The 26916-nt window shown below is 37.5% G+C and overlaps 1 protein-coding gene across 2 annotated transcripts in view; it reads right to left on the bottom strand.

Moving 5' to 3' along the window:
- LOC107670267 (neprilysin) overlaps positions 1-26421 on the bottom strand; it is a 49389-nt gene extending 22968 nt beyond the window's left edge. The window contains exons 1-4 of one of the 2 annotated variants that reach the window (XM_016462812.1): positions 26169-26421; positions 18034-18204; positions 12572-12607; positions 12257-12418 (exon numbers count right to left, since the gene is read on the bottom strand). In XM_016462812.1, the coding sequence (XP_016318298.1) occupies positions 12257-12418; positions 12572-12607; positions 18034-18204; positions 26169-26229 (430 nt within the window). In that variant the 5' untranslated portion in view covers positions 26230-26421. Of the gene's footprint in view, positions 1-12256; positions 12419-12571; positions 12608-14851; positions 15015-18033; positions 18205-26168 lie in introns of those variants that run through there. The other variant, XM_016462813.1, reaches the window with a different exon arrangement.
- Between the last annotated feature and the right edge of the window lie 495 nt (positions 26422-26916).

The raw sequence follows: 26916 nt of genomic DNA, 5'->3' as shown, positions 1-26916 counted from the left end.
GCCATTCCTCCTCCATGGCTCCTCCCTCCGTCGGCTCCACTGTGGGTCGCCATCATGGCTGTGGCCTGGGTCCTGCTTGGCTCCTCCTGTTCCAAGTTCATCCTGTTTCCTCCTTAGCTCCTCCTTCCGTCTGATCTGCCCTGACTCCTCCTGTTTCCTCCCTGGCTCCTCCCTCCATTGTCCCCTCCCTGGTCTTCCGGGTGTCCGTCCTCCTCCTGAGCCGCCTCCCAGGTTCCCACCCATTCCCACCCGTGCCCCCCCTCTGTTGTTCTACGGCGCGAGGACGTGCCTTCCGGGAGGGGGGACGATATGTCAGGATCATGGACCTGTTTTGTTATGTTTTGCCCCTGTTTCTGGTCCTGTGTTCCCTTTTTTGGTCATGTTCCTGTCCTCGTTTATTTAATTAGTCATTCTGTGCACCTGTGTTAAGTAATTATCCCTTGTATTTAAGTTCCTGTTTGTTCAGTCTTGCTTTGTCGGGTCTACTTGTTGTGAACGTCTTCCTTGTGCTCTGTGTCTCCCTGTTGGATTATTAAAGACTCTCGTTTTGTGAAATCTCCATGTCTCCTCGTCTCCTCGTTCCTCCCATAAGCAAAGTGTGACAAACTTATAGTAAGGGCATTTTATCCATTAAAGGATCCACATTCATGCCACAAATAAGCAAAATTAAGCTAATCATTAATGATTAACTGAATATACTGTAAACATCTTTTAGCCATTATTTACAACTTTGCAAACTATATATTTGTGTGTAGTTATGCACTTGGGTATATTTCAGTTATTCACCATCTATTAAGTTTATTGAACAATATGAAGCTATAACTATGTTTAATTAGGGTTGGTTTTACAGTTATAAATTTCTAAAATGGTATAAATTGTGACAATTTGACCCCCTGTTCTAAAGTGAAAGTTATATCCACATTAATTATGGCACTTATTGAGTGATATTCAAGTTTATTGACTAGAATAAGTCAATAATTATGGCTAAACTGCCATTAATACAGTACTAATAAAGACAATTTCAGCCCTGTTCTAAAGTGAATGTTATATCCACATTAATTATAGCACTTATTGAGTGGTCTCATTGTTATATAGGTATTCATAGGTAACCTTTACAGACACAATGCTTTTTTGTTCGTTTGGATAGATGCTGAAACATACAATATGGATGTGTTGGCAGTATTTAAACATAAACATTATTATAGAATACTTCAGAATGACCATGGCACTCTTGTGAATTAAAAAGCATTTATTATCAAATGGCTACATCCAAGAAATCTAAAAACTCCATCTTGGATGTAGCCATTTGATAATAAAGGCTTTTTAATTCACAAGAGTGCCATGGTCATTCTGAAGTATTCTTTGATGGACTGTTATAAACCCTAGACCAGAGAGCACCTTGACCTTACAGCACCAGAACCCCGAGACGCACTCTCTACTATTGGACTTTGTATAAACATTATTATGTTTTTACAACTAAAAAAAAATTAAATATTATTTTATTTCTTTTATATCATAAAATATCTATATAATTTTCCTTTCACCACTTTATAGATAAATGTTATATCTTTAACCGAAAACCCAAACATAACCATTATATAGAGAATATAAAACAGAATTTTAAAACACAATGGACAGAAATGTGTAGGAAAATTATTTCAGTAACAATATACTGTAGCATAAAGAAGATATTTTGAGGTGCTAATTACACTGAAACCTCTAAACATAACAAACGTGTAATCACAATAATTTAATTACTGCAAAAATGTCAAAAGCGGAACCAAAAGCAGTCAAATAATGATGTGTTGCAGTCGCAGTCCTCTTTGTGGTATATAACAGTTTTATATGAGGTACAGAAAAGAATTTAAAGGGGTCCTATTATGCTTTTTCACTTTTTCAACTTTAGTCAGTCTGTAATGTTGCTGTTTGAGCATAAAAAAATCTGCAAAGTTACAAAGTTCAAAGTCCACTTCAAAAGGAGATATTTTATTTAACTGAAATCACTTTTCAAAAACTACAGCGAACGACTCGTTTGGACTACAACACATATTTTCCGGGATTTGTGATATCACAAATATCGACGAATGGGATAAGACCTGGTTGAGCTGCACTAGAGAAGGCAACGAGTGTTATCACTATGTCGGAGACATGCTAGCTTTCCCAAGGCAAACGAACTTAGAGTGGTTACAATCATCTGGGTTTAAATCACTCTCAAATTGATTTGATTTTGACACAATATTTACACTGAAGCTCACAGTAAGGGGAATGACATTGGTAAGGGGAAAAACAAAATCAAGACTTTGTAAAAGAGCATAATAGGATCCCTTTAAGTCATTAATCGATGAAAATGGTATCCCGCTTCGCTTCACTCCTTGAAGGCAGCAAGGCACGCGTTTCTCATAGGTTGTTTGTACATGACGTCATTTCTGTGGCGTAAAATGCAGCTGGAGGGCAGGAAGTGATTTTTCTATATAGGAATCGCTAGCAGAAACTCAAAATGCCTATGTTTAGCGTTGTTTATGGATGCTCAAATTGGTCAAACCGAGAAACCACAAGGAGCCTTTATCTTGTACGAAAATGTGTTGTTCATAAGGGGGGAAAAGGCAAGAAATTGACTGAAAAACGGAAAAAGTGGCTTGTAAACCTGCATCTGTGGTCAGGAGGAGCCGAGTCGGATAATGCTCATGTGCAAATATAAGATATAATAATATATTAAGATATTAATAATATATTAATAAAGAAATATATCAACAGACACAGGCCTGCCAACTCTCACGCATTCAGCATGAGACAGTATGAATTCACTCAATACTAAACGCCACACATAGACACAATGTAAATTAGATATTATATTAGGCTATAATCAATACAGAATTTGAATAAAAGTTTTGTTTTACGTGCTGCTAACAGGACCAATGGCCACATACCCTGTACATGCAGCAAAGTTTCAGGAGTGATATATATCCCACATCCCTCATATAAATGCAGGATTCACTTTCTAAATTGCTTGTTTGCAATCAGGGTTAGTTGCTTAGCCTATATCCACCGCATCGATGACAGGAAAGTATTTCAATTTAGTTGAAAAATCGCTCCTCTTCATAACATTAGGATCACGTCCAACATATGTTGTGATTTTCTGTTTATACCTTTCTCTTGTAATACTGTCTAAATTGTACAGACTTTCCTCCATCTCATCCATTCTGCTTTTCACTTCCTGCCCTCCATCTGAATTTTGCACGACATCAGAATCACGTGATTGCAAACAAGCTATTCAAACCAGCAGTAACCCCCAAAACATGGCATGTCGCAATTTTTTGACAAAGCAGGTGATTTTCTGTTTATACCTTTCTCTTGTAATAGTGTCTAAACCAGTACAGTACGGACGTTCCTCCTCCTCATCCATTCTGCTTTTCACTTCCTGCCCTCCATCTGAATTTTGCACGACATCAGAATCACGTGATTGCAAACAAGCTATTCAAACCAGCAGTAACCCCCAAAACATGGCATGTCGCAATTTTTTGACAAAGCAGGCGAGAGCTGAGCGTTTGATATCACTGCTGTAAAACGTGTTGTATCAAGCTTTTTGCCATTTTTGGAATTCATAACAAGCGCAGAATTTCACGTTTACGTTCGCTGCTGAGAATGGAGATTAAGATCACTGAATAAAGGTTTGAATTTGGATCTGTTCATCGCAATCGTATGGATTCTATATTTGAAGTGAAGTGAAGTGAAGTGACGTGACATGTGGCCAAGTATGGTGACCCATACTCGGAATTAGTGCTCTGCATTTACCCATCCAAAGTGCACACACACAGCAGTGAACACACACACACCGTGAACACACACCCGGAGCAGTGGGCAGCCATTTATGCTGCGGCGCCCGGGGAGCAGTTGGGGGTTCAGTGCCTTGCTCAAGGGCACCTCAGTCGTGGTATTGAAGGTGGGAGAGAGCGCTGTAAATTCACTCCCCCCACCTACAATCCCTGCCGGTACGAGACTCGAACCCACAACCTTTGGGTTATGAGTCCGACTCTCTAACCATTAGGCCACGACTTCTAAAGATGCGGATTACAGCGAATGAATTACATTGATGTATTTTGTGAATTTATATTGCGTTTTGGTGTATTTTCTGGTTCTATTGTCAGTCACATCATAGAACTATACTGAGAAAACACACAATTCCACAAATGTTACTCATTTTAAAGTTTTATAGCGTAATTGTGTTTAACATTACGTAATCCTTCAAAACGAGCATTCTCATGAAATCATGTTGCAGGATAACTGCTAAATAAACCGATAGTGTAAATGAGAACCTATCTTTAGAACAGGGTGGCAAATTGTCTTTTTTTAAGTACAGATATTAGTACTGTATTAGTGGTAGTTTAGCCATAATTATTGGCTTGTTCTGGTCAAAAAACTTAAATATCACCAAATAAATGCCATAATTAATGTGGATATAACTTTCACTTTAGAACAGGGGGTCGAATTGTCTTTATTAGTAATGTATTGGTGGCTGTTTAGCTATAATTATTGGCTTACTCAAGTCAATAAACTTGAATATCACTTAATGTGAATATCACTGAATGTGGGTCCTTCAAATGTTTAATCAATTGTAAATAATGGCTAATATGCCCTACTATATGTTAAGTTAATCATTAATAGTGTGTTCATGCTTAACTAATGCATAATTGTAGACAAGTTAATCATTAATTACTAGTGTATTTATAACTAACTAATGCATAATTCTGGACCCTTAAAATAAATTGTTACCAAAAATCTTGAAACACTTATATCATTGATCAGCCTATAGAGATATTGTGTCTATATTGTGCCCGCTGATAACGCTGTTTATTTGTATGTGCCGTCTACTGTACTTTGTTTTAGCAGCTGTTTCAATTATAGGAATAGTTCACTCAAAAAAAAATTTGTCATTATTTACTCACGTTCATGTTCTAAAAACATGTTTAACATTCTTTCTTCTGTGGAATACAAAAGCAGATATTTTGAAAAAATTTAAAAATTTGAAAATGTATCCTTCAAAATGTCTTCTTGTGTTCCACTAACGAATAACTATCCCTTTAGAGTCAACTCAGGTAACTGCACTCCCAGTTAATTAACACACCCCAAAATTGTGTAATGCCCTATCTTGTGGAATTCTTTTTTTTTTTTTTTTTTAGTTTAAATTGTTAATGTGGAAGTACCACAAGTATTTAGAAAATTTTCCAGACTACCTACTAAATACACCACAGATTTAGCCTTAGGAAATAAGACGATTGGTCATTAGTTAGCCCGCAAGTTTAAAGCTTTAATTTAAACAGTACTTTAACCAGGCATATAATGTTTTTATTCTTTGCTTTTGTAAGCCATAATTTGTGGAACACAAATTTAAATCCTAAAACAGCACTGAATGTCCAAAAACACCCATTGAAGTGGAAATAAATGAAAACAGATGTATCTATATCAAAGCAAAACTACAGTTTTTTTTCTCTTAATGGAATGACCAAAAAAGCTTATATACAGCTCCACTGAAAGTTACTTTTTGATACTGAGATCAGCAGTAGCCTTATCTGACCCACATCTCCTGACAAAGCCCACTCTGTCCCGGCAGGAAACAGCCCTTCCCTCAAGCATCTCCTGCATGTATATGCATGAGTATTCTGCTGGCCCTGTTCAGAAAGCTTCTCGTATTTATAACCCATTTTCTGTCAACTTGATCTGGATTATGCCTCTCACAGCCTATCACAGAGGGCTAAGTCTGCAAGAGACATGTTAAGATTTAGACATTAAGATCCATAATGTAGTGTATTTATCCTCCATTTTCTGTGATGGCAAAATATCCCTGCTTACAGAAATGAATTAATGCAAAATGCGCTGCCTGCAGAAAAAAAAGAAAAAAAGAATGACATAAACGCCTCTGTTTGCCTCTTTTCATGCATGTTTCATATTTATCTTCTCATTTTCTCTTCCTTTATCTCCCAATCAGCCTGTTTAAAAAAACTGTCTGTGATCTCTCTCACTCTTTGTATTTCCTCCCTGCTTTTCTCTTGTTATCAGCTTTTATACTCTCTATAAATCTTTTTGATTACACGGTAACTCTAGCTATTTCCGCTGGTTCTACTGACTTACATACTGAAGTTTATATTGTGTTTTACAACTCCACACACATGAGCAAAGCGCATGCTTCACAACCAGAAACAGAAAATAACCCCTGGCCAGATAAATTATTTGAACAGCATCCAGGGTAAATAGCCACATTTACTGTAATAAGGTACTGAATTTAATGCCACAAGTATGTGAAGCTTGGTGCTGAAGATGGAAGACAGTGGCTATTGATGCCAAAAACTGCGTAGATAAACAGCTAATAGGTTGTATACTGTAGAATAAAATGGAGCAGAATTTAATTCAAAATACTTTTTTGTGTACAGTATGTTCTTAGTGGCAGGTTTAATATAGGCTTGCTTTTCAGTGCCAAGTATGAGGATCAATAAGTAATAGTCATATTAAAAAGAAGTGATGCAGCAAGAGTGAAATGGAACATGTTTCCCTATGGCCCCATCAGATTGAACTGTTGAGAAGGGTCAGTGCTTTCATTATTGAGACGTCAGACTCTGTACTGGAAAAGGTGCAATGTAAGCATTATGAAAGGGTTTTCAATACAGATTTGTAGAGGCTTTTATGGCATGAACTTTGGCTAATCATACTATGTATGTGACAACATATTTACAATTGGCGAAGACTCATTTGACAATGAATTACTAAAAAAACATTATGGCTAAACGCTAATGTGAATATTAGAGTGTAATGTATCCCTTAGTTACTATGGTCCCATGTATAATGATGCATGCATCGTCATAAGCATTTATTCCACATATTAAACCCATCTCTCAAAGTCCCAACAGCTGAAATACAGAAGTGAGGTTGGGAAACCGAAGCATAGGCCCTGAACACTAATTTCATCAATGCTACATTTGCATAAAAGTCTAATCAAATCTCTAAATAGATTCTTATTTTCCAATCAGCATTTCCTTTCATCCCATCAAAAGCTCAGCACACTGAAAAATGCTAATGAGGGGATTTAGATTTCTCTGGGGAAGTCACAATCCTCACTACTCCTTGATGATTATTTGTATTTCACCCTCAGTGTTTGTTCATTGATTAGCAATGATTTTCAATTAATTAAACGTTAAATAAGGAGAGAAAATTCTTAGAAATTCTCATCAAGGCGATAGTAAATGAAAACTAAACCTTGTTGATTTTTGCCATAAATCAAGAACACATTACCATTCTGAATTAAAAGCTCATAAAGGAAAGGCTGATTGTAAAAGATCATTAATTTTTAAAAGGTGGCACAGAGAGAGGGGCTGTAAAAAATGCTCTGAGCGAGCTATGTTTTGACACGAACTAGTATCAAGGTTAAGTTATAGCTCTAGTAGCATTTGACCCCTTAATCTTGAGCTCCCCTCAGATACAATAACATTTAACTCCACAACACATCCACAAGCCTCTGTCTGTGCACAGCCCCCTACAGCTCCTAACCTCTCCATCCAAACCTCCTGCATTTATCAGGTCAAGCCTTCCTTCCTCCGCCACCTGGAGCATGATCATTAGCACACATGCTTCCTCATCTACGCCCCCTCTAAAACATCTCTTGACCTCAAGGGGCTGCTCTGAAATTGTCCCTGTAAATCAGTGCCCATGCTGGGGTTAATAAGCTCCTCGTTCCTGGTCAGACAGCTGAGGTCTAATGGCTCCAGGAGCTGAGGGCCCTCAAATTGAGGCCTCCGATCACCCCAGAGCCATTCCCACATCATCAGTCCACATCCTGTACAACCCCGCAGTATATCATCAATTCTCTCTCCATCCCTCAAGACACACTACAGTGCTGTCAGCATTTATAGATGAAATTGTATTTGACTTACAGGTTTCACTACTATATTAAGAGGAACAAGAGGCACAGCTTTAAATTTCAACGTCAGAGCCTCAGGCAGAGTCTCACTGAGCTTAAAATAGCTCACATCAGGCACAACTAAACTGTAGATTGAATTGATTCTACATGGTTTTAGTTGCTGCTTTAGTGGCCAAGATGCTCTAACTAAACTCATATATTAAATATAGTGTAATTTAATTGAATTTATTTATTTTATACATTAAAGTGCCCCTATTATGGATTTTTGAAAATTACCTTTCATACAGTGTGTATGTGAATGTAAACAGTCTGCAAAGTTGTAAAGCTGAAAGTGCATCATAAATGAAGTAATTGTTTCTCAAAAGAAAGTCTAGTAGTGTGTTGTGTTGTGTTGTGTTGTGTTGTGTTGTGTTGTGTTTACACTCAGTGCAGCTGTAGGTCTCCGGCTAACTCGTGTTATAGTTCTGCTTATCAGCTGTCGGCGCACTATTGTCTAGAAATGTGTTGATTAACATAGAATGTCTGTCGTTCTTATTACTTGGAGTCATGATAAAGGATGGAGCAATACGTTGGTTTACAAACTGCAGTTTTATCAGTAGCCTACTCCATGTCTGTGTTCAGCTAATGCATATACCATTATTGTTTAGGTCTTTACACAAAGCTGTGGGTCCGATTCGCTAACATAAGTGTAAAACAACTTTTACTGTTTTTCACAATTTACACTACACAGTGTCTTGTAATCTTGTAATGTCATCTGTATGGTTCTGCTGATGGAGTAATCCCGTGTTTGCGTCTCTCTATTCTAGTATTTCCTCTCCTCCTACTACAAGCGCGTATCAGTGGGTGGGGCTAAAGAAGCAGTGATGTAGAAGCAGGCGTTGATCTCCTGCGGAGGCGGTGCTTAGCCACACTATTACATCATAAAGTGGCACATTCCAAAAGGAGTCTTTTTCTGAGCTTGGTTTCAATAAAAGCTGTTTTTAAACTAACGAGAAAGTTTTGAGTTCTGAAACTTACAGGATGTTTTTTATAGTACATTGACCTGTTATATGTCAAAAGATCAAGGGAAATTTGATTTCTCAGTTCATGGCCCCTTTAAAGTACGCCATTGTTAGCTAACATCAAACTCTATGGAAATCAATAGTTGAGTCCCAGTGCACTTCACATGAAGAGTATTATTTCTATGATGCACAAATTGTTGCTGCCCATGCAAGGTATTCTAAATAGGTTAGGCTAGTTAGGCTGCTACCTTAGTAGACAACTGCCTATGTAGGTTAGGGTGACCATATTTTAGTTTTCCAAAAAGAGGACAGTGGGTGCAGGGGGCAGGGAGCTGGGGTGTGGTTGGTTTGTGATTAAAGGTCCCCTGAAATGCTTAGAAACACGCAGCGTTACTAATAGCTCCGATACATTTTGTGGTCTGCGCTGAATCGCGCATGTGATCCGCTCCGTGCTATCGTGTCTCTGGACCGGAGCAGAGTGTGTGTGCAGTGGTTAGCGTGACACGGCGCGAAACCAGACTTATTTTTTTCCTTAATGGAAAGCATATTTACACTGTTTGAATCATTCCTTGTCTCCTATATAGTGCACTACGTGCCATTCACTGTACAGAAAATACTAATTCTGTGGACAAGTGACCGATTTCAGCCGCGGCTTCAGGGTCTATTTTATAGTGTAGGGGGCGGGCGCTTCAGATTCTAGAGAGCATTTGATTGGACAGAAAGTTTGATGAGAAGCTGAAGTACGATGTGACGTCAAAAAAATCATTGAGCCGTTTTGGCGGAAGTGACGAACTGCAAGCTTTGAATGCTTATATCTTCTAAATGCAAATTTTGTCACTGTTTTGGAGCACACTGCCTTATAGATAACCTTAAGACTAACATATTGATACTAACACCCAAAAAACTTACATTTTGATTTCATGGGGACATTAAAGTAGTGCCCAAAGTAGTGCAATGACCATATCTCACATATCAAAACTCCAAATATGTCATTTTCCATACCTAAAATACATATTTTACAGTCACTGTCATGCATATTGATCATAAACACAACTAAAAAGCTTCCTACCAGTCCTTCACAAAACTTAACAGCACAGTTTTATCATAGGTAGAATGCGATACAAGCATTCAATACAAGTCAAATGTAATTTATGCAACATTTCAATCATTTAACCCACGGGGGAAAATCAACCCATGGCAACAGTTTAAAAGTAGCCAAATTCCATCGGGAAAAAAAAATGTGGACTTGACAATCCTACATCCCAAACGGGTCGCCGTGATTTTGCCGTTTGATAATCAACATTACTTTCAAAAAATATAGACCAAACCCAATCCCTACCCCTAAACCTAACCCTACCCATAATTTATTCCTAAAATCAGAGGGAAATGATAGGTGAATAATAAGGGTGTAGAACAGTGGCATGAGGTGGTATTTTAAAATGAGGAGGCAGTTTTATATATAAATATATATTTATATATTTATATATAAATATTACATACAAAAGAGAACAAATATAATTCTATTTTGTATTTTATAAATATTATTTTTTATTTTATTTAATATTTTTAATACTAATTATACATTTCATAGTGTTTTTATGCAATTTTATATTTATTCCAACATAATAACTAAAGGCAGTAACAATTTGAACAATATTCTGGAAAGGTTTCATTAGTTAACATTATTTAACTACTTTAGTCAACATGAACTAAGAATGCACAATAGCCTACTTCTACAGCATTTATTAATCTTAGTTAATATTAATTTCAACATTTACTAATGCATTATTAAAATCAAAAGTTGTGTTTGTTAACATTAGTTTATGCACTGTGAACTAACATGAACTAACAATGAACAACTGTATTTGTATTAACTAATGTAAACAAAGATTAATAAATACTGTAATAAATGTTCATTGTTTGTTCATGTTAGTTAACTCATTAAATGACACCTTGTTGTAAAATGTTACCAATATTTTTTATTTGTGAACTTATGTTCAGTTGTTCTTTTTAATAGTCAACTTATTTCGGGTCATCGTCATAAAAGCTCTGTAAACACTGCCACAGACACGAAGATATATCTTTCATTTCATCACGCTGAATGCTCACTAAAAACTGACGCAGTCATCACGTTTTCAGACCATTTCAAGTTTTATTTTGACGTGACACAAAGTAGTGGTATCTAAACGAGAGAGTTGTTTACTTACATTATAATTAGTCAATAACGCAATCATTTTCTTCATTCAGGCCGAGAGCTCGCATGAATACAAGAGGCGGGATTTATCACACGAACCAATCACATCCAATCATAACCAATCATATCCAATTGTAGCGCGATGGAGGCATTGCCTCCTCTCACGTGACTTTCCCCCATTCATTTCAATGAGCCTCCAGAAAAGTCACGGCACACTAAGGGGTCTCTGTAGAAAGTCAATGGACCAAAGGGAGGCAAGCCTCCGCTGTAACTTTACCTGTGGGTGTTGCTGTTGGACAGTGTTACTTTATAAAAACTAGTGACTTTTAGACTTTTAATATCATATTTAGTCATATTTGCGCTGTTTTATTTTTGTAATATCGATTATTTTCTCATCCAACTTTTTGAGGAGACACTGCCTCCCTTGCCTCCTCGGAGGAAACGCCCCTGGTGTAGAAGCATCTAACCCTGATTGTAAGCCTAAAACTGACGTTTCTAGAAAACTCATCCCTCAATTCTGATTGGTTGATTGGAATGTTGTTCCAGGATCAACAAAGATGTTGATCCAGCTAGGAACATGTTGTACTTGGTGAAATCACGGTCACCATCCAACACGAGCTGCATGAGTCCGATTTCACTGATCACGGGTTGAGAGGAGAGATGGCTGACCTGACAAGATCATGCTGGAGGATTTGCTGCTCAACAGATCCTGAGCTCATTGACAAATATCTGATCTTCCTTTACACAGAGTGCGTGTGATCGTGAAATCGAAAGTGAAAGTGACACAAGCCGCTTGCTAACAACAAACTACATTACAAAATTGTGTCATGAACTTTATATTAGTAGGAGACTTGGCCTGACAACTAGTCTGCATACTCTAACTAGTTGTACTGTGTCTGCATACCCTTACTAGTTGTATGGTGTCATTTGTTTACAGATTACCCAAATTTGATTTCTGGCTAGGATCATTTGTTGAACCCACACCCTTCTCCCTATAATTTCCAGTAATTTCTTCACTATTCTATAATAGTGAAGGCAAAAATATGCCTGTTTTTCTTTTAATTGGTCTTATTGGCTTTGGATTACATGGATAATTTTTTTCAGTTGATGATAGCTAGCCCTACAGCCCATAGTAGTAAGGTGGTGTCATTCTACCTTTGACTATCACCTCCAGTTCATCTCTGAGAATGTCAAAGGTACTGTAACGTGAACTGGTCTCAGGTATGATGTTCTTCTTTAGCCAGCCACCACAGGCATACTGGTAGAAGTTGTCACAGGGGTTGACCGTGGGGTCCATGTTCTCAATGAGGCGGGATGCTACAATGCCAGAGAATATTTTTATGTATGAACTTTATGAGAATGAAAAAATTTAATGTAAAAAGTCTTTAATATATATGCAAGAAAGGCTATCAGTTGACTCTTAGACATTACATGATTAATTATTTGCTATATGTTGTAAAATATCTTTACCTGACTGTGTGCAGTCAGCTGTGATGCAGACTCCATCTACAAAGGAAAAAGAAGCACAAGGGATCAGAGGTCAAGTGCAAATTAACACTATTAATAATTTATTTAATAATAAATCAAACATCTATTTGAAGATTCTGTCTCTGTGGTGGGTTCAGTTACATATCCACAGAAAATTCTCTCTGTACATTTTATATCTGTCCATAGACATACAGTATTATTTATGAGAATCTCTCACCGAACTAAGATTCAACGGGCACCCACTCTCTGATCTTAGTCCCTACCGCCCTGCCCTCCTATTCAGACCCCCGTGGCTGAGAGGAAGAGCATGTGGAGATCATCTCTGTATTTCAGCATTCTATCTGCCTTTGCTGTTTAAACATTTATCCAGCACATTAATGGCAGAAGATCGGGTGTGAAAGGCAAGCTGCAGTGAGTCCCTATAAGCTCCATCTGCTGCTCAGAGGCCTAACGAGGGAAAGGGGCTTACATGGGTAACCAGCCATATTATGGGGTAGATATTTTTTGGGGAAGCACCAGTATGTGCCAGCTTGATTCAACACTGCCCTGGGAAAATAACCACAGAGCCAAATTAAGTTTTCACTTACCAGTAGTTGTCTGGTTAAATAAAACATTTTTAATGAAGCATGGCAATGTGTTGTATATTTACAATACAGGCCTATTCATTTACATTTACATTTAGTCATTTAGCAGATGCTTTTATCCAAAGCGACTTACAAATGAGGACAATAAAAGCAGTCAAAACTAACAAAAGAGCTACAATATATATGTGCAAATGACAAGTCTCGGTTAGCCTAATGCAGTACACGTAGCACACACACACACAAAGAAAAACAAGTAGATAGAATAGAAAAAATAGAATAGAAAAATATTTTTAAAAAAACATTTTTTTTAATAAAAAAAAGAAGATAAATGTAGATAAAGTAGAATTAAAATAGAATAGAAAGTGCTAGAGTTAGAGGGTCAAATAAAGGTGGAACAGATGTGTTTTTAGTCATTTCTTGAAGATGGTTAAGGACTCAGCTGCTCGGATTGAGTTGGGCAGGTCATTCCACCAGGAGGGAACAGTTAATGAAAAAGTCTGTGAAAGTGATTTTGTGCCTCTTTGAGATGGCACAATAATACGCCGTTCACTTGCCGATACGTTATTCACTGTTTTGTTGGCGAAAATTAGCAAAATTCTTGTAATGTGTATAAAAAGTGAAACATCTGTGTCATTTATTTAAAGTATATTTTTGTATTTTTCAAATAGAAAATTATTTCCGATTTAAACCTGTTTCATTAAACTGGAGAAAAGCAAATAAGACTCCCCATATAATAAATAAATACATGAAAAAATTAGTTTAAATAGTATTTTCGCTTAACAACAGAGTGTTGATGTGCAGAACACTGCACTGGCTACTGGCTACCTTTACTGACTGCACAATTTTTGGGGTTTTATTATTTATTTCTGGTGTTTTATTTTATTTTGTTTTATTTGTTAGTACATAACAGAAAATATGCTACATTCACACACACACACACACACACACACACACACACGTTGAATTTACTTGAACAAATTATGTTACTTAACTGGTTCATGTGGAACTGATGTACATGATTAAATCATGTAAATCCAACACACTTTTTTTTCAGTGTATTTATCTTTATAATACATTTTTTTTATGTTGTATGAATATTTCCTTTGGGAAAAGAATATTTGTGATTAATAATTAGTGTTGGAATTAATAATTTGTGTTATAAGTCCCTGTGTAATATGCTTTGCATAAGCATTGTTGATTATTTCTCTGTAATAGACTTAGACTTGTTAAGACTTGTATGAGCATTTGTATTAACTTGACATTATTTATTTGCTTGTGTAAAACGAGTTTAGCAAGGTACTAACTCTCACTAGAGTGTTAGTAGAGTATTAATAGACTGGTAGGGTTGGGGGGGAATAAGTTGACAAGTACTTGCAAAGTTACTTATAGTGAGTAGAATGTCTGCTGAGGGACCATCAAAATAAAGTGTTAGCAGATATTAAGCAGACAGTCTACTAATACTCTAATGAGAGTCAGTTGATATATAGGTGCAATGTTACATATAGTCAACAAAATATTTAAAAGGGACCATCACAATTAAGTGTGAATACAGTATGGCCAAAGAGGAACTTTAGCTTTTCCAATAATTTCTATATTGACCACAATGGAAAAGGCAACTTAAAAGCAGCACTGCCTGTATTTCTGTCACACAATAGCACAAAGAATCGCATGCACTCACCTTTGCCACTCTGTGTGATGAAGAGGATGATGAGGGCCACAATAATGACAAACAGCAGCGATACAATTGTCAGAAGACCAATCTCCAGTGACGTCCAGTGGGGCTTTTTTTTCTGAGTGTTGTTGTCAGCCATGGTCTGCTGTCCCTCTGGGGCAGCCTGTAGAAACTCACCTAAAAAGAGTTAAAGAAATTCAGATTCAGTGGAATTCAAGTACAGGTAATTTCACAGTGGTTTCTTTGACAAATTAGTCACTTCTGGCTAAATTGTACTTCAAGTGGGCAGTGTCTCTTAGCTCAGTCACATCACAACATCTGCATGGGTTAGATCCAGCCAGTTACTCTTCTGGACTTTTAGAGGAAAACGTGTGACTGGTGTAACTTTTTTAGACAGGGCCTGGTTTTATAACAGCACTGCAGTTAATTATACTTAAACATGAATAATAAACAACTAAGCTGGAGACAGGCACACTTTTAATCACACACTTGATGACACTTGTCACACATACTCTGATGAAATGGCTCTTCTTTCATGTACAGTATAAGCATTTGCATGTGCAGACAACCCTGTCATGACTAGTTAACACTACTTGACAAGTCTGAGTCTTCTCTTAAAATCCCTGCAGCCAACGTGATATTGAGAGTATTCACATGTATTTTACATAAAATGTGGTTCTACCACACATAAATTTCTTTACATTTGCACAGACAGTAAAACATACAGTAATAATAATGACAGCATCTAAAATGTAAATCACTTTTGTTTACAGACATACAACAAATCCTTATTTAATCAATGAATATTTCATTCATGCACTTAATTGGGATTGATTCTATTGTATTTATAATCAATGAGATTATATTTTTCAGTTGCATTTATTAAAAGCAGTTGGCTCATTTACTCAATTTGAAATTCTAACATTTAATTCGGTTCTGGGTGACTTCTGGAGCAAGCTCGTTTCAAAGAATTACATGATTTTAAACAAGACTACACTTTAAAATCTTAAAATGAATTAAATTTCTGTAATCATTTACCATTATTTATGTAATATTTATTTAGTTTGCCATGGGACACAGCAGTTTGCAGTGAATAAAAAATCACCAAAGTACACCACAGGCGCACCATAAAATGATCTTAAACATAATACATTTTATGTTTGATCTGTAATCAAAATTTTCAAAAAATATGTTTTTGTACCTTTTAATGTTATGTATGAATACCTATGTATAACCAAAACCAGGCAGCTGCAGTAGTATAAAAGTAGTTTTAAAAAGTTTTCAAGTGTATTTGTAATTTGTGAGGAAACTGACCATTTTTTTTTTTTTTGGTGAACTATATCCCTAAAGAGAGTCTAAATACTAGATTATTAGTGATAATGTATAAAATATAACCTAATAACTATATTGAAAGCTTAGAAATCACATAAAGGTAGAGGTGAAGTATTTTGTATTTCGGTAAAGCTACATTTTGTACTTCACCTTTAAATGTGCAGAACATGACCGTGAATGCCGCTTAGAATGCTTAGTATATGCTGTCAGACTGTAGTTTCCTCCACATGTGCTGATAATAGGCCATTAAAGAAATAGAGAGTGATGTACTCTGAGCTGGATAATTGAGAGGCTTTACTGGCCACAGAACCACTCCAGGGCTTCCCACGAAACACCAGTTTTACGTGTTTTCATGTAGAGATCCAGCCTTTATAGCTGATACAGAGACAGTCTAAATTTCTAAGGTTTTTTTTTTTTTTTTTAATACTAGGTTCATCATTTTTTGGCTGCATAGAGTAGAGTTTTCCAACAGGGGGGATCTCTTAAAACTGCAGGAAGTTTGTAAGATTGTGTCAGAGATCTGTAAGTAAATTAAATTGCGGTAATTTTTGAACTTTAAAACTTTGTTCAGTGTAGCTAAATGTAACAATTAATATTTTTCATTTTGTTTTGTCTGATTTCTGAAGACCAGTAAACGACTATGGGAGATTTAACACACTCACAGACACAATCCCACATTCTCGGTTATCAGCAATATGACGATTTGGTGCTCAAGGAACATTTGTATTGCTTAATATTTTTGCAGTTGTATTGCTTAATATTTTTGTGGAAACCATGATACAAATTTTCAGGATGCTTTGATACATTGATAGTTCAAAACTACAGCATTTATTTGAAGTAGAAATCTTTTCTAACATTATAAACATATTTACTGTCACACATCAATTTAATGCATCCTTACTGAATAAAAGCATTAATTTCTTTAAAAAAAAGAAGAACCTTACTGACCCCCAAACTTTTGAACAGCAGTGTATATGGTGGAATATGATAAACAGTGAAGCTCAGTAAGTATGAAATACTGTAATTTGTACAAAAAGTAAAGAGATGACATTGCTGAAGGCCAGCAGCAAAACATCTTTGCACCATATTTAAGATCAAGTTTAAGCATATGCTTCTATTTTATTATGACTTTTTATTATTTTCTTATAGCTTTTCTTTTTTGACAACACTGTAACAAAAAGTCATGCTAATAAAGAGGTTGAAATAAAGGGAAATCGGTTGGGAACGTCTGATTTGTGACTAATCTTTTTTTTTTCTTGAAGAAATACATAAACAGAAGATAACAGACAGCTCATTTTGTTTTTCCCCTCTTTTTTATGTCTGTCCTTCACATGTTCTGCAACTGCTGTGAAAGGAATATGCGAAATGTGACCTCTAATTATGTCAACATACATTCTCCATATTATGAGGAAGATATTACCATTCCTTCATTCACATTCTAAAAAAATCTTAACCACATATCGAGTTTATCTTGTGGGCAATATCTTTACTAAATTCTATTTAGATAAGGTACATCTACAGCGATGAACAAAACTGTGTATCTCTCCCAACCCTAGTCTGTGATATTACCCTAAGTGGCTATGTAACAGCTTATGCATGTCCTCTGACTCCCCACTGTGGACATGATCAGAGCTCAGGGCAGAACTGTTTCTCCTTGTTTATCTACTCGTGACTGCGACAGGTCTGAAGCAAATCAGAACCAAGGGCGTCTTCATCAGCTTTGACTTTCCAAATCCATCTAGGGAACTTTAGCTTTTCCAATAATTTCTATATTGACCACAATGGAAAAGGCAACTTAAAAGCAGCACTGCCTGTATTTCTGTCACACAATAGCACAAAGAATCGCATGCACTCACCTTTGCCACTCTGTGTGATGAAGAGGATGATGAGGGCCACAATAATGACAAACAGCAGCGATACAATTGTCAGAAGACCAATCTCCAGTGACGTCCAGTGGGGCTTTTTTTTCTGAGTGTTGTTGTCAGCCATGGTCTGCTGTCCCTCTGGGGCAGCCTGTAGAAACTCACCTAAAAAGAGTTAAAGAAATTCAGATTCAGTGGAATTCAAGTACAGGTAATTTCACAGTGGTTTCTTTGAGCGTGGTCTCTCTTAACACATATCTCCTGTCCTTCGTCACAGAACGTACCTGTTTTTACAGATTTCAGACATGCACAGTCCACACTTTGAGCTGTTAAGTTTTTTGCAACAGAGAATTAATCATTGATCCCGTCACGCCACACACACACTCCCGATTCACACTGACTCACTGACTCTAGTCATACATACGTTGAAGCGATCTCACATTCACACAATCTGGTTTCTTTCAATTTCTGTTGTATTTATGGATAATAAAAGTAAAGTCTCTTTAGCAACACTGATGCGTCACTCGCCACACCAGGCATAATCCTGACATGCATGGAGAGTCCCAGGACCCCCAGATCGGATGTCGTCTGACGTATGTGGATCAGCAGGGAACCAACCCGCCTTAGTGGGGGTACTGCATCTCCCTGAAGGACTAAGGAACAGGAAGTCTCTTCCAGCACAGTCATGCTGGTGTGTTCACAAACCAAACTTATACTAAATAGATACTTTAAGAAAATGAATCATGTTTTTACTCCATGAAGTAATGGCATACTGTATACATACATACAGGTTGATGTCCCCAAAGCGAACCACCCCATTACAGCAAAACTGACTCAACCAATGGCATAAACCTCAGGGAAAGACTATCTTTTTATTTATTTATTTATTTATATAAGAAAATATTTTGTTTGTTTTCCATACAATGAATGTGGAGTCCACACAAAATGCACAATGAATAAAAAACATTCTTCAATATATCTCCATGGGCATTTTTATAATGAATAGGGTAAGATGAAGATGCCCCTTTAAGAATGCATTTACTTTTAAATTGTAACATATTTAAATGTAAGCATCTAAATAAGCATCTAATCTGATTTAATTCTTTTTTCATTTTCATGGACTTTTAGTTTGTAATTCATTGTTCCTGTGTTTTTTTTTTGTTTGTTTTGTTTTTTCTCGTTAAGTATTTTTATTTAATTTTTTATTTTTTTATTAATGCCAAAACACTTAAAACAAGCATATAACCACAACAACCTCAAAAACAATAGAGCACAAAATACAAAAAAAATAATACAAGATAGAAAGTAAAAAATACATAGATAAATGAATAAATAATTAAAACTAAGAACAAACAAATAAATAACATAAACCAGAGGGGGACAATTATACAAGGTTAAACATTGAAAGCAATTTTTTACTTTTGAATGATTTTTTGTTTTTTATGCCCATCAAAGATAGTCCCTGTTTACTTTAATCCTGTTTCTAGTTTGTTTCCATAGTTACCCAGAGTTTGTTTCCAGAGTTAACTGATTAGTACCAACTGTGCCTTGTTTTAACCCTCATCATTGTTTATATCTTGCCTTCAGTTTGTTCAGTTCCTTGTCTTGTGTTAATTTTGCTTTTGCATGTTTTTCCACCTTCTTTCCTCAAAGGTCTAATTTTACCTTTTTATTTCAAATTTAAAATAGCCTACACAAAAAAGGACCAGAGACACAAAATAATAAAATAACCTCAAAACTGTTTTAACTGACTAAATCTTACAAATATTGATATGCAGATTAAAATAAAAATAGCGTATCCAGCCTTAAAAAATTTAGGAGGGCGTCATCTTGCCCGGGAGGCATCTTACCCTATACATTTTTCTAGTTATGCCAAGTTCTAAAATATTTTCCCAGGTAGAATCTTAATCTTTATCCAGTAAATAAGAAACAACAGGAAAAGCAACTAGTAATTATCATCAGCTAGAGTGAGTGCTTTTTCCATGTTTTTCAGAAAACATGTTTTTCAGAAAAAGATCACAACATCTTAGTAATTAGTAGTAAATTAGATCAAATTCCATAGATATTTCACAGTGACAATTACCCTAAGGGTGGCAGAGACTTTAGAATTTAATTAGCAATCTAATGCTTAAGAGAAAGTTGCCTCGCACTTGCTTCAAAGATTCTAGGTTGGAGCTCAACTGTGAGGGTCACCCAAAATGCAAATTTAGTGCTTCAGTGCAGCTTTTACTGTAAGAGCTTCTGTTTGATTTTTTGTTGGCACGATGGTGAAACACAGACTTGGCTATAATATCTGCCGTCTGCTTCGCTTCTGGCACAGCAATGGTGAATCCTCTAAGCATGTCTGTTAAGACAAACACATCCTCATACCCTCCAGATGACTTCTCCATCAAAATGTATGCATAACAGCTCTCGGAAACTGTTGTGCTTGTACAGCTCATAGAGAATACTGTACTGTAACTAAATCACACTGTTTACACTTTTATCTTAAATGTCTTTGATCAGGCTTCTGAACTTTTGATGCTGGTAAACTCAGCAATATAACCCCAATGTTTATGCTAGGCTTTAAATACTTTATAGACACAATAACAGACAAACCTTTAACAGACTTTTTTGTTCTTGTGAAAAAAAAAATGCATCTCCAGAAGCTCTTTTCTGTGGTTTTGTACTCTGGCTGAAGTTTGACAGGAATACTTGACAAGGCATCCGCAATTACATTCTATTTACAAGTCTCACAGTGCACTTCAAACGGTGCCAGTTGGGACATCAGATTTCTGCATCTGCCATGGTATTAATTTCTTTCCATGTTTGCTTGTGCTGCATTTTCAAACCTGTCCTCACCTCTCATAAACACTATTACATAAGATAAATTGTTGCACAAAACATGTTAAGGATTGGTACAACATGACTAGTCCATGGAGAGAGGTGTGAGTGCTATAAAATGCATTTAAGGAATGTCACATATTGTATTTTTATTGCAACAAACCCAAACCACCAGCCTTAACCTCCTCAACAATACAATCTTTAAAGCAACATCAAAACTACTCTGTTAGTGAATCACTTTGTTAAACTATTGCTTGTTCGCTAACTAATGTTGAACATAAGTAAATTTAATCGGATTGTAGATGGAGCAAACTGAAAAAAAGAGGAACAGAAAATGTGAAGATTCATGCTAATACTCAAAAAAAGTGATGTCAACTGATAAGCAGACACTCACATCTGATGGCATTTGAGGACAAAACATGTCAGATAGTAAGATGTTAAAACATTTTGAATTTTAAACCTAGGCTCATTGGAAAAATGTGTCTTTATAACGTTGGTTACTGGCAGTTCGGAAATTAAATATCCAGTGAGTGGTGCTAAAACGTTGATTGTCTCTTGCGTTTGAAAATAACTTATCTCTCACAGATTGCTTAAGCTAAGTATAAGCGCATGACGAAGAAGAATAGTTCAATACACAGTCTTTAATAAATCCACAGGAAAACAAACAGAGGAAATCCAAAACAGCAAAGCAAAAGAATATCCACATTAATAACTGGCAACAGAGAGAACTAAACGAGGAGAATAGAAACAGAAGGAAACACAAAAAAAAGTCCCGGACCGTGACAATACTCCCCCTCCGTCCAGGCACGACCTCGTGCTGTAACAAAACAAGGGACAGAGGGGGACTTTGGAGGAAGACAAAGGAGTGGAGTTAGGATGAGAGGGGGGACGGCGAAGGGCAGGCAGGAAGGCAGGCAGATGACCAGGGGGTGACGATGGAGGGAGGAGCCACAGAGGAATTTGGAGGAACCATGGCGGAGGGAGGAGCCAGAACAGAGACAGGAGGATCCAGGGTTTCGAAGACGGTGGGAGGAGCCAGGGAGAAGACAGGAGGGAGCCGGAGCAGGAGGAGCCTGGCGGGACCCAGACCGTAGACATTAAGGCGGCCCACGGTGGAGCCGATGGAGGGAGGAGCCATAGTGGAGGAAGGGCTGATGACTCCAGGAGGTCGACTGACAGCGGCGGAGCAGGTGGTAGAGGAGCCCAGGATGGAGACGGAGAGCCGCAGAGCCAGGGAGGCACCGAGGATCCTGAGGGCCAAGGCGGAGTAGATGGCTCAGACGATCGAGGCATAGGCGGGGATCCGGAAGGCCACGGTGGAGCCAGAGCGACAGAGGACCAAGTTGGAGCCAGAGGGAGGGAGGAGTCCAATGGAGCCAGAGGGACAAAGGGACAAGGCAAAGTCGAAGGAGTGTAGTCCCAATGCGAGGGCAGGTCGATGACCGACCAAGGCGGAGCCGGAGGGACGAGGGAGCCCGGCGGAGCTGGTGGACTGACGACCCATGGTGGAGCCGCTGGGTCGATGTACCGAAGCAGAGTTTGGGCCTCGGAGGTCGGAGGCAGAGACCACAGTAGAGTTGGAGACTGACAGACCCAAAGCGAATCCACTCAACAGATGGAGAGCTGAGGATGGGCTGAGAGGAGGTGGGAGAGGGAGGCTGGGTGGGAATTTGTGATGGACGGGACTTTTTGGGAAGGTGTATGCCGCCCACACACATCAAAGCGTGACTTCCAGCACAGGGAGCGTGGCGGACAGGAGAACGACCTCAGGGGTCGTGACAGGGATGACAGACAGTTCAGGGCAGACAAACAGTTTATAAACTGCCTCCTTGGCCGTAAGAGGAAAGGCAGAGAGTTCAGAAGAAGACGGGAGAAGATGGGCGAGGCTTTCCTCCGTGCCCTCTCTCTCCACTGTGTAATCTTCCTTGGCAGGCTTCGTTGCCAGCTCACACACCTGGTCAGACGTCAAGTGAGGCACTGGCTCTGGGGTGATCCTCAGCTCTGTCGCTCCTATTAGCGATGGCTCGTCGGTCACGGCAGGCACTGGCTCTCCATCTGCGGTGGGCTCTGGCTGTTGCTCCGTGCAGCTGGGTGGTGATTGGCTGGGCTCTGGGTCAGGAGTGGGGCTGGTGAGTTCCTCATCAGCGTAGTAAGCAGTCACCAGCGAGTTACAGCTTGCCAGCACCCACTCCACGAAGGTGGCGAAGCTCTCCAGAGGACCCTTCCCGGACAACTTTGCCTGTGTAGCGGTGTTGAGGCTCGCCTGGTAAAAGGAACACAGGCAGCTGTCCGGGTACTGCGTGATATTGGCATTCTCTGCAAAGATCAGAGTATGGGCCTAAAGAGAGCGGTTTCCCTGCTCCAGCAGGAGGAGAAGGAATTCGGGATAGTCCATAATAAATAAAAGAAAAACTTTCAAAAAACAAAAAGCAAACGTGGACGCACACACCGGTTATTCTGTTTAGGGCTGGTTATTCTGTCACAGATTGCTTAAACTAAGTATAAGCGCATGACGAAGAAGAATATTTCATTACACAGTCTTTAATAAATCCACAGGGAAACAAACAGATGAATTCCAAAACAGCAAAGCAAAAGCATATCCACATTAATAACCGGCAACAGAGAACTAAACGGGGAGAATAGAAACAGAAGGAAACACAAATAAAAGTCCAGGACCGTGACAGTATCACATTCACTAAACCCTACCCTAAACCTAACTGATCGTGTTAACAAAAGCAGACGTGAAATGAAAATGCATTTGCTGAAACAAACATGGCATTTTAGCTTGTCTTTACAAGTGTTTGTGTTCTTTTATTGCTGTAACAGGTGAACTACCTAGCAAGTTTACTATATGTCAGAAAAGCCATACATATGGAGCTGATTATGTGAAAAAAGAGGTTATAACATAGTAACATAGTGCAAGGAACTATGTGAAAATAAGCCTTCATAGAATAATCTGTCCTTTCTCATTATTTATAATTTATAATTTGGAAACTACAGTGAATTGTACGTAGGTTCTTGGAGTATATATATATATATATATATACACTGTACGTAAATGTGCATTTTTTCCAGCAAGCCTGTGTTGATTTTATCCCTTTTTATACTGCAGCTTTTCAGATCTCCATGTGGTGTGAGTGACACTATACCTTTTTTTTTTTAGATTAAAATTATTGGTGCCATGTATCAGGGGGTATGCAAAAGGGGATCTAGATGACTTTAATAATAATATAAATATGCCCAAATGAGCTAAACAAATTTTGTTGGGAAATAAAGCATATGCTAAGGCAGGATTTGGCCATAAAATGTATGACACATTTTGTTTTAAAAGTTTGAAAGTTTTTTTTTGACAATGGTGAAAAGGTGAAGGACAGTGTCACACAGCCACAGTGTTTATACTGTTTAGCGAAATCAACATGACTTATAGTTGTCTCTGAATATTTAGTTGGTACTATAATGCAAAAAAAAGGCTTTAACTCTTTGTGTTGTTTTTTAAAATAGAATGTACAAAAAATGCACATAAAATTATACATATTAATGTATACTGCTTCATTTTAGATTTTTATAAAATATCTTATTAATTATGTAACATTCATGTACAGTTAAATGCTTAGGAACACACATTTTCTTTAAACACAAAACCTATTTATTAAATACTTTTAGTATCTAAAAGTATATCTATTAAAAATACATCGTTTTTATGTTTAGTTGACTACAATATCAGCAACAAGATGTGCAAAGCTGGACTAAGTTTGTCAGGCTTCTTTTAACACCTGTCAAATTGTCTGTTGTACTCTGCGACATCTTTAAAACACCTTAGCAGAACTATAATATCTTGTTTTCTAGGGCTTTATAAACTATAATGAAAATGATGAGGACGTCAGGGTTCATTTTAAGAGGAACATGACAGAGAGCAATGTCATTCAGCAACAGGAACATGATGGTGAATAAGTAATGAGTAATGAGTTTGTTGCATTCAGAGTTCATTTCACATATCTCAAAACTTAAGATATATAACAATCTCAATCTTGTGTTAAATCAACTGACAGATAAATATTAGTGCAGATTCTTCAGTCGTGGAGGTTTGACATGTTCAAAGATGTAAAAGACGCAACAGGCCGGAGACTTAAATGCCTGATTTTTTCCATTATTTGATGTTTTGAAAAAACTGTTTATAAAAGTCTATCAGTGACAATAGATTGGTTGAGCATGTTGTGCTGATCTGAGATGAAACGCTCATGACCACATGGCTTATCATGTGTTCAGTGAGGAGGTGTCACCACTGTTGTAGCTTACGGGTCCTGCATGTTATGTACTTTTCTCCATCTCTATGTCCTCACACACAGTATGTCACTTTAGAACATTTATCTGGGACAACCTGAGCAGATAACACATCTATGTCATATAAGGTTTCTCAATATGCAAAACATGTCTGATGCATTTAAATTTACATTTCAGCCCATGATAATTCAGCTGTAGAAATTAGTGTTTTAGTGTTTGGAGAGTGTTGTAGCATGTGGCGAGTTGTAAAACCACCATTGAATTGAATTAGAAATCAGTTACATGCACAAAAACACCTTCATACATACCCATAACCACCTTATTTATATATGCATTTAACGTTTATATAAAACTAGAAATACCACTACCGATCAGATGAAGATCTGTAACACTTTCAATATTCTTCTAAAGACTGCACAAAATGAGACAACAATGTATTTAATTTTTGTTTCCAATTTCATTTGCTGTTTTGATTGTCAGCTGTTTCCTATAGGCTATGCATACTGTGTTACACTATAGGGTAGTTTGTACTGTATAAACAGTGTTACACATTTTTTAACTACTTTTATTTGTAACAAACAAATATGTGAATATTTGCAAGAGAAAAAACACTTAGTTACAGATGTACAGTAAAATGTTTTACACTACTTGAAGGTGACAAGCATTAACATAAATGCCACATAGATAAATAAATAAATAAATAAAGTCGTTAAATTGCCAAGGAACATGGACATCAACAGTTCAGAGTTGTTAATTAAGCATTTAATTTTAGATTTACGTTATATTTTCATTTATCTGAGACGCTATTTAAAGGCGGTTAAATACTGAAACGCATTAAGTATGCAGTCCAGCCATACTTTCAGAGCAGTGTGTATTTTAATATATAATAAGGACATAGCAACAAATACTATTAAATAAAACCAGAGAATAACAACTTTTAGCATTTCCCAAGCAGTGTCTAAATGAAATATCTTGGTCAGCACACCATGTTTCTAAGCCATGTGCAGCATGCGTAACAGACTCACCAGGTGTCTCTGGAAATTTGCGATCGATGATATAAATGGGCATCACCAACCGCTCAAACATCCATCAAATCCGTGAGAAAGATACCCTCCTTCCAGATCGATGACTTTTAAGAGTATTCTGGGTTCCCAGGATATCAATAACAAATCATTCAGTGCTGTCCGTTCCCTTGGCTACCTGTTAACGTCGCGATAACGGGGTGTCCTTGTGTCACAGTTATTATTGGTGCGCATAAGAAAACACCTGGAAAACGCTTTAGGATTAATTCAGCGAAACGAACGATGTGAGACAACAGCGAAGTACTTAAGTTCAGCCGGTGTCTAATGTTGCCTCCCACGAAAGGCGGTGTTAAAGAGTGACTGAGGCTGGCAGCAATGCCAGCGCGGAGTCGAGCGCGCAACTGTGCGCTGATCTCGCACCAGTAAAGGATCAACGCGTAACTCTGCGCTCCACTTAGATGCGTATATTTCAGGCACTTCTGCACTTTTTCTAGAATCTGTACGGTTTTCCTTACTGTGAGAGTTATACTAAGACAGTTAAGGGTTCCGACAGCAATTTTCGGGGAACAATCCTTGATGTTCTTCTCGCGCAAAATGTTCTGTTGGCTCATCTAGAACAGTTAGCTATAACCGTCAACTGTCTTCCTACGTTTTAAAGAAACCATTAAAGTTTTTTGTGATTCTTTTTATTTATTATATCTACAAGCGCTCGAATAGCGTACTGTTGCTATAGCAACCTCTTCAGGCTACT

The sequence above is a fragment of the Sinocyclocheilus anshuiensis genome, unplaced genomic scaffold (genome assembly GCF_001515605.1).
Source record: "Sinocyclocheilus anshuiensis isolate Anshui unplaced genomic scaffold, SAMN03320099.WGS_v1.1 scaffold1017, whole genome shotgun sequence".
In the NCBI taxonomy this organism is placed as follows: domain Eukaryota; kingdom Metazoa; phylum Chordata; class Actinopteri; order Cypriniformes; family Cyprinidae; genus Sinocyclocheilus; species Sinocyclocheilus anshuiensis.
The sequence above is the reverse complement of the archived record's forward strand: the minus strand, read 5'-3'. Positions and strand labels throughout refer to the sequence as shown.